The 9,681-nt window shown below is 32.6% G+C and overlaps 1 protein-coding gene across 1 annotated transcript in view; it reads left to right on the top strand.

Annotated features, from left to right (window-relative positions):
- The window catches only part of LOC139425589 (alkylglycerol monooxygenase-like), a 15,711-nt gene extending 7,934 nt beyond the window's left edge, over positions 1–7,777 (top strand). Inside the window, exons 4-5 of the mRNA XM_071180885.1 lie at positions 6,928–7,031; positions 7,661–7,777. Coding sequence (XP_071036986.1) covers positions 6,928–7,031; positions 7,661–7,777 — 221 coding nt within the window. The remainder of the gene's footprint in view (positions 1–6,927; positions 7,032–7,660) is intronic.
- Positions 7,778–9,681: the final 1,904 nt, after the last annotated feature.

The raw sequence follows: 9,681 nt of genomic DNA, 5'->3' as shown, positions 1-9,681 counted from the left end.
ATGTTGTGGGAATTGGTACATTTTCGTTTTTTCGGTAAAATATTTCCCTCCTGAAAAAATAAAATTGCATCTTGTTTTGTTTTTGGCAAATCCCAAAGACGAATATTCGTAGCACTAAAAATGGCGACAAAAAAGAATTGTTTTTTTGTTTTTGTTTCGTCAGCATTCTTTATTTTACGTTTCTTAGTTTCTAAATAATGATTTTTATTGAAACTTGAAATTTTTTGATAAAAAATGTTGTCAAAAAACATTTTTTAATAAATGAAATTTCATAAAATGAGGCTTATGCATATTTTTTGTTCATTTAAATTTTTGAAATAATATGATTCTTAAAACTATGGAAAGTAAAGTTTAAATAGGCCTTTCATGTTATATCATTAAATTTAGTAAAACTGTTTCTCGGGAATTAGGTTTTAACTGTTATAAGAATATACATATTTTTTTCTGTTTATGTGCAAATATTTTTCCGATGTGTTTTGGATGTTCCTTCTCTAAAAAAAAGAGATACCATTTTGTTTTCGTTTGCATAAGAAAGGATATTAAACATTTTTCTTTTTTAAATTTAATTAGCCAAGATAAAGAAGGAACGTTGCAATGTTACACGCTACATTAAATCTCTAGAGTAAATGAATGACTGTTCATATAGAATTCGCAGGTATTAGTCTCATACAACAACGCCCCCTATAGTTCGTTGCAATCGCGAATTGTGAAAACTGTTTAATAAATATCAAGGCAAAAACAAATTTTATTCGAAAAATATCAAAATAACATTTAATTGGTAATGTAATATGACATAATGTGATATTGGCTAGATTGTTTGTATTATTGTTATAATTTGTATTATTCGCGTAATATCAAATTCACTATTATTCCTACTTTACAATGACTGAAGATGGCAACTTCTATTATTTTTTATAAGATGTAATACGTTTGTAGGTTGTTTTTTAAGATATCAAAAAACTTTTGCAGTTATTAATACGAGAATAAACTATTAATACGTGAAAATTATTAATATTTTCTGGAAATACGTTTTATTTAACCCCTCAATTACGCCACCAAAGCGAAGTACCATTGGTCGATCTACAAATCAAGCAAAAAGGAGAAGAAAAGAACGAGCTTCAGAAACAAGTGAGCAGAGACAAGCTAGGCAAGAAAGAGAGCGAGATCACACTGCTCTTGCTCGATCATTAGAACAAGTGAACAGAGACAAGCTAGGCAAGAAAGAGATCGAGATCACACTGCTCTTGCTCGATCATTAGAAACAAGTGAGCAGAGACAAGCTAGGCAAGAAAGAGATCGAGATCACACTGCTCTAGATCGATCATTAGAAACGAGTGAACAGAGGCTAGCAAGGCAGTAAAGGAATCGAATTCGCGGAACACAGACAAGACGAACGATACATACTGATTTGAATTTGTGTGGTTTCAATTACAATCCCCTTTACAATTACAGTCTTCATCCAAGTGTAATTATTGGAAAAATGGATAAAAAGTGTACGTATTGTGGTGCTCTAAAATTTAAAAATGAAACACCAGGTATGTGCTGTGCAGGTGGAAAAGTAGAGTTACCAAATTTGCGTTCACCACCTGAACCATTACTAACTTTAGTATCAGGTGAAACAAGTCAATCAAAAAATTTTTTAAAAAATATACGCAAGTACAATTCATGCTTCCAAATGACATCGTTCGGAGCAACGAATATCGTTTGCGCAAATTATATGCCAACATTGAAAGTGCAAGGGCAAATTTATCACCATGCTGGATCACTACTACCCTTGCCAAATGCTGATCACAAATATCTTCAGATATATTTTATGGGAAATACTGACGAACAAATCAACAGATGGTGTCAACTGAATATGAGTACTAAACGAGAGATTGTCGCTGAATTACAAAATTTTTTTGAACAACATAATGAATTAATTAAATTATTTAAAACCGCTATTGAACAAATGCCATCTGACGATTACAAAGTAATAATAAAAGCAGATAAAACACCTGTTGGTCAACATTGAAGAAAATTCAACGCACCAACGATTGATGAAGTGGCAATTGTCATAGTTGGTGAAGAATTTACTTCTCGCAACTTAATTCTTTATCGTAGAGATGGTGAAGTCCAGAAAGTATCAGAAACGCATCGTTCATATGATGCATTACAATATCCCATTCTATTTTGGCAAGGAGAGAATTATTAAATTCATATTAATATTAATTATCATTAATTAATATTAATTATCATTTTATTAATATGAGAAATCCTACAACTAATGTGGACATTAACAAAAAGGTCAGTGCTATGCATTATTCTGCATATCGAATGATGATTCGTGAGAATGCTGATAATCATATATTGAAATGCAGACAATTATTTCATCAATACATTGTTGACATGTATGCAAAAATAGAAAGTGAAAGACTCCTCTACATACGACTAAATCAACTCAAATTGCGTTCTGAAGAATACATCCATTTACGTGATGCAGTTGTAAATGATGGCAATCTCAGTGAAATTGGAAAAATAGTCATTTTACCATCCACATATACAGGCAGCCCAAGACACATGCATAAATATGCACAAGATGCAATGACGCATGTTCGTGCATATGGTCGTCCAGATTTTTTCATCACATTCACATGTAACCCAGCATGGGATGAAATAAAGGAGCTTCTATTAACTGGACAATCACCATCAGATCGTCATGATATTTCTGCACGTGTATTTAAACAAAAGTTAAAATCCTTAATGGATTTTATTGTCAAACACCATGTATTTGGAGAGACGCGCTGTTGGATGTATTCCATTGAATGGCAAAAAAGAGGTTTACCACATGCGCATATTTTAATATGGATGATGGAAAAGATAACACCTAACAGAATTGATGAAATCATCTCTGCAGAAATACCAGACATTGAAATTGATAAAGATTTGCACGATATTGTCTCAAAAAATATGATTCACGGTCCATGTGGCTCACTAAATAATAATTCACCATGCATGTCAGATGGAAAGTGCACAAAGCGGTATCCTAGAGACTTACTTGCTGAAACTATTACAGGCAATGATGGATATCCACTCTATCGACGACGATCTACCGAAGATGGTGGAAAATCCATTAAACTAAAAGTACTCAACAATACTATTGATGTTGATAATCGTTGGGTAGTACCATATTCTCCATTACTACTAAAAACGTATAACGAGCACATAAATGTTGAGTACTGCAATTCAGTGAAAGCTATAAAATATATTTGCAAATATGTGAACAAAGGAAGCGATATGGCAGTGTATGCACTGGAAAATACAACTGCTTCTAACGATGAAGTCACCCAATATCAACTGGTACGCTACATCAGTAGTAATGAAGCTGTAAGGCGTATTTTATCATTTTCCATTCATGAGCGATATCCAACGGTTGTTCATTTAGCAGTACATCTTGAAAATGGACATCGTGTGTATTTTACATCAGAAAATGTACGTGCAAGAGCAATGTCACCACCGCCAACAACATTAACTGAATATTTCACATTATGTAGAAATGATATCTTTGCAAGGACACTACTGTACTCTGCAGTACCAACTTATTTTACGTTGAATACATCAGCAAGAAAATTTCAGCGTCGTAAACAAGGTAGAGCAGTACAAGGTCATCTAAATTTATACTCCACAGATGCATTGGGTCGTCTGTACACTGTACATCCAAATAACGCAGAATGCTATTACCTGAGATTATTATTAATCAATGTTCGTGGACCAACATCTTTCCAAGAATTAAAAACAGTCAATGACCAATGTGTCAATGTGTCAATGAGTCAATGTGTGTGCTACATTTCATGAGGCTTGCCAGAAATTAAATCTCTTAGAAAACGATGCTCATTGGGATATTTCACTCGCTGATGCTTCTAATACAGCTCACTACGTACACTATTTTCCATCATACTAACTACATGTTTTCCGGCTAATTCAAAGGATCTTTGGGAAAAATATAAAGACTATATGAGTGAAGACATTTTACATCGCATGCGTAGAATAAATGCTAATCCTAACATTCAATTTACATCAAATATATACAATGAAGCATAGATTTTAATTGAGAATGTATGTTTGACAATAGCCAACGAATCACTGACAGAATTGGGAATGATTGCTCCAAATAAATCTGGTAATGACATTTTCGATCGTGATATACAACGAGAAACGCACTTCGATGTTAATGAATTGCAAGCATTTGTTCGAATTAATCTACCGAAATTGGTATTAGAACAACGAACAGCATATGACACAATTATAAATGCAATATCTAACAAGAGTTGTGGCTTATATTTCTTAGATGCACCTGGTGGTACTGGCAAAACTTTTCTTATTTCAATTATTCTGGCAACTATAAGATCACAAAATAATATTGCACTTGCTATTGCAGCAACTCTTTTGGACGGTGGTCGAACAGCACATTCAGCATTGAAATTGCCATTAAATGTGCAGGTAATTGAAACTCCAACATGTAATATTAGCAAAGATTCTGGGATGGGAAAAGTACTAAGATCATGTCAGCTTATAATATGGGATAAATGGACCATGGCACACAAGAAATCATTGGAAGCACTCAATCGCACATTAAAAGATTTGAGAGGAAATGAGCAGCTCTTTGGTGGTGCACTCATTTTGCTAGCTGGTGATTTTAGACAAACTCTACCAGTTATACCCCTTTCAACACCAGCAGATGAATTGAATGCATGTCTCAAATCATCAGTGTTACGGCGGTATGTGGAGAAAATATCTTCTGAACGATTTGCAAAACAATTGCTAGATATTGGGAATGGTAAAATGGAAATGGACCAATCCACACACTGTATTACATTACCAGAAAACTTTTGTCACATTGTAAAATCCACTGATGAATTGATTGCAAAAGTTTTTCCAAATTTATCGCAGAATTATAAAAAATGGGTTAATGAAAGTGCTATATTGGCAGCCAAAAACATTGATATGAATTTAATAAACTGCAAAATTCAAAATGAAATACCTGATGAAGAAACAACATATAAATCCATAGATACTGTTGTCAATCAAGATGAATCAGTTAATTGGGTATACTATTGCCTACGTCACAGATTGTGTTATTCCTACTAAATTTAACCCATGAACAGCATTTTCTGCGAGCCTAACTTCAAGCCACAAATAAACAAACGAAGTGTTTGATCGTTTAAATAGCTGCTCGCCAGATTTTATTGCATTATAAAGAAAAGTAATTGATATTCGATTTTTGATTAATAATTGATTTATGTGGATAGCGGCATTTATGTGGATAGTGGCATAGAATTTAGCATTGCGTCATGGTAAATGTTATTCCTACTAAGTAGAAGTAGTTGTGTTTTTTTATATTATACCCAATTATCCAATAGAATTTTTAAATTCATTGGATCTACCAGGAATGCCACCGCATATTTTATCTTTGAAAATTGGTTCCCCAATCATCCTTCTACGAAATATAAATCCACCACGACTATGCAATAGGACTAGGCTATCAGTAAAAACATTAATGAATAACATAATTGAGGCAACCATTTTAAATGGAAAACTCCCAGGAGAACATGAACTAATACCACTCATTCCCATGATACCAACGGATACTCCATTTGAATTCAAACGTCTACAGTTTCCTGTACGACTAGCCTTTGCAATGACCATTAACAAAGCACAGGGACAATCATTGCAAGTATGTGGATTAAATTTGATAAATCCATGCTTCTCACATGAACAGCTGTACGTTGCGTGTTCACGTGTTGGAAAACCATCAAATTTACTTGTTCTTGCACCAGATGGGAAAACAAAAAATATTGTATATTTACAAGCACTACTAAGATAAAGTTCACCATCAATCATCAAATATCCTTCATTTCATGATGTATTGTTTAATACCACAAGTGAAGAAACATGTTTATTCTACCATCAACTATGTGTATCCATGTTTTGTTATATTCAAGTGAAATATATGTAGGGATAATTTTATCATTAATTTTCATTTTGATGTATTGTATACATTTGATCATTAATCACAGCAACGTGTGAGCGGGTACAGCTAGTTTAATATGTATTTTTTACTTGCGTTCTTTGAACTTATCAGTTCAATAATCTGCCGCAATATAAGTAGTATTTCGCACTTCATTACAATTATCGTTTTAATCGACTTCATTAGCATCATATTTATTACATTCGTCCGAAAATATGGAAGAAAATTAGTCACAACATTAATCACAACATATGTACCGATTCAGTTTAAGAATAAAAAATAAATTTATTAATTATTGAATAACGAGATTGTAGGATTTTCGCCGTTATTACGCAACGGTAATCAGAATTTTTAGACTTTATAATTATACAAAAAAGTTCAATTTTGGGGGAAAAGAAGTCAAACTCATAAAAAAAGTCACAACAGACTAGGTGAGATATGATATGATGTAATCAACAACAAGGTGGCATTATATTAACAGGCATTACTGATTTTAAAAATGTTTTAAGAAGTTTATTAGCAATTTCTTTTCTACGAGTACAAGTATTAGCATAATTTGTTCTTTCTATGTATATGTTACCGTTAATGATCGAAAGCAAGAGAATATTGACTTTCACCGGTGAATATTTATTCGATATTTTAATATCTGCTGAGAATAGATTAAGAGAAGTGTTCGGAAAACCGATTAAATGTATACTGAGTAGTAGTACTTGATCTTAAAAAAAACATTGATGTACTGCTCACCGGGTAAATGTATACCGGCCAGTGGCACTGAACCTTAAAACATTGATGTAGGGCATGCCTGGAAAATGTGTATCAGGCAGTGGCGTTTAACTAGACCTAGTATGTATTTCGGATATTTACCAAAGCGACTATGTGATGGTCAACATTTCCAGTTATATATTACAACTTTATTTCAGAAATAAATATTTTATGGGCAACTCACCATGTTCACCATAGTTCTGAAGACTATAACATCTCGACAAATGAAAGGCAATCTATATTGCAGCACTTATATCTTTGGGTAAGTAGACAATGAATAATATTTAGCTTCACTTAAGTGTTTTGAATTCTTTGATAAAAGTGGATTGTTTATTAGTATCATTTAATATTCAAGGGTTCCACCAGGAGTTTTCAGAAAGGAGAACACTAGTCTGATAAATCAAAGTAACTTTTTTAAAAAAAATCAACTAAAATTTTAAAAACCGTCATTTAAATAATCTACTGTACTAAAGAAATCTACCTTTATCAATGAAAAAATAAAAATAAGCATGAACCAGGGCACCATCATCCATCAAAGCTGCCAGGTTTCACATTATTGGCGAAAGAATTTTTCAATAGCGTAAAAACTATTGGAGTACTTAACATTTTTGGAGAAATTTTTTCCATCCAAAGTACTACTTAAAAATAAAAGGAATAATTACTAACGTTCTCAACATAATTATTGAACTAAGATTCGAGTATTCAAGCATATATGTTTTTACCAGAAAGAAATTTCTACATTAAAATCGTAAGAGCTGGTAGCTTGGTCTAGCTGCTGATGCTAGTCTTAATATAATAATTTAGCAATATTTAAGAAATGAAATTTTTTTTTTCTGCTTTAGAAAACAACTTTATTAATAAGATTCCATTAAAAGTAATATTATTAACTAGGAGGCTTCGCCCCCTGCTCGCTGGCTCTCGCCAACCCCCAGAACTGCTTTCGCATTTCATTTCGGATTGCTTCGCAATCCAATGCTCGCTTTGCTCGCTCATTGGATACGTTCTTAACGTCTAGCTTTTGTATACTTCTTTGAATACTGAAGTTCCGAAAACTTTTCACTCTAGAAAATTCTAAACCTGTAAATTTCAATATTAATTTGAAATTGCAAACAGTTAACATTTTTTTCTTAATCACTATTCTAAATTTCAGTTGATGAGAAAGGTAACTGTTGTAAGTTTTGTTTTAAAGTGTTTCCTACCAGAGGGTTAAAGCCATGTATTGTAAAACAACATGAAATAGTACTGAACGCCGGATGTAAAGCATCGGCTTCGATGAAGATAATTTTGTATTTTTAATTCTCTGATGGGCGCCATCCAAATAATATGGAATTTGTAAAATAAATGTATTTATTTTTGATTGCTGATGAAGCCCATCATTTCGTGTTTTCATCAGTGTTCAGAAGCAGAACAACTATAAGTTTTTTATTTTATCACAAAAATATAAAATGTATAAAAAAACAAAGAGTAAGAAAATGAGTATAGTCATAGAAAAAGTTAAAATTATAATATAGTATTTGTCAGTTAAGATAAAATTTTTTGTTTAAGTCATTGTTAACAATTCAAATTTCCCCCAAATAAACATAACTTTCAAAAAATTCTATGACTGGCAACAGCATTTTTATTTTTTAAGTTGTTTATTTTTATTTCTTTTAGAATTCTTTCTTTTTTTAGCAAAATGTTTTTTAACCTAACAGAATTCTCTGCCGACTGTTCTCTTTATAAATGAAGAAAATAAAGTAAATACTATTGCAATAATACTTCACAGCTCTTCTTAAATCCATCCTTAATTCTTAATCAGAAAACACATCATTAAAAGGCAGAATGCTTTGGTGTTTTCAAAACGTAAACAAAACAAAGCAAACGTTGCCACAGGCGGAAAAGAAATACAGCCAAAATTTGAGAGCCACGTAAGAGAATTATATATAATAGATGTACCTCTTCAACTCCTGTAATTAAACGCAGAACATTTTGTATTCAATATATTTAATTATTATAGTTCGATGCAAAAACATTTTATTAATATTTTCATTGAAACGAAATCGACGATCACTTAGCTTTGAAAAATAACCATCTGTACGTGAAAGAAAAATTTAACTTAAAAAATACAGTTTGTGTGACTCAATACGAAGAAATAAGTGAGAAAAAATTTTACCAGTCGACGAGATTTACACCAACTCGAACAGGGAATGGTTTTCATCATCCTTTATTACGTTTTTAATTTGTTTAAAAAATTTCAATATCAGTGTTAAAATACTATCTTGACCGGTGATGGATATCTACTAGAGCACGAGCTTATAAAACAAAGTAATAAATATGTGAGGAAAAAAATATAGTGCGTGGAGTCCCTCCATGCGGAAGAAGTTAAACTTCGCAGCCTGCGACGTTAATTGTAGAAGAATCAGCAGTCGTAGAAGGATCACTAGTTCTATTCAACGACTCTTTTTCCTGCTCCGCTCGCTTCCGTGCTCTGTAATAACGGTAATATTGTGCATTTTTCTCTCGTCGACCAGTGGAAGTGCTTGTGGTTGCTCATCGTCTCGCCCTGGAAAATGTATTTGCATTAATAATGTATGTGAATGCGTCATAATGTAATTTCAGAAGAGAAAACCTAACAATCATTTGATATTCACAAGAGACGTATATTGGCATAACCTTAAATCCGTCGCATTGTCCGTGGGTTTGTTTTCACTCATTTTTTACAATTGCTATCCACTAAATTTGTAAAAAAAAATACTACCCTATTAAATTATATGTGTATCAAAACAAACTTAAAAAAAATTAGCGTTGCGATTTTTTTTTTTTTAGTTTGTTTTGATACACATATAATTGAATAGGGTAGTAGGGTAGGGTAGTATACGGCGTACTCGAGCGTTGCGATCGCGAATATCGCGATCGCAACGCTCGAGTACGCC

This window comes from Parasteatoda tepidariorum, chromosome 5 (assembly GCF_043381705.1).
Source record: "Parasteatoda tepidariorum isolate YZ-2023 chromosome 5, CAS_Ptep_4.0, whole genome shotgun sequence".
Lineage (NCBI taxonomy): Eukaryota > Metazoa > Arthropoda > Arachnida > Araneae > Theridiidae > Parasteatoda > Parasteatoda tepidariorum.
The sequence above is the reverse complement of the archived record's forward strand: the minus strand, read 5'-3'. Positions and strand labels throughout refer to the sequence as shown.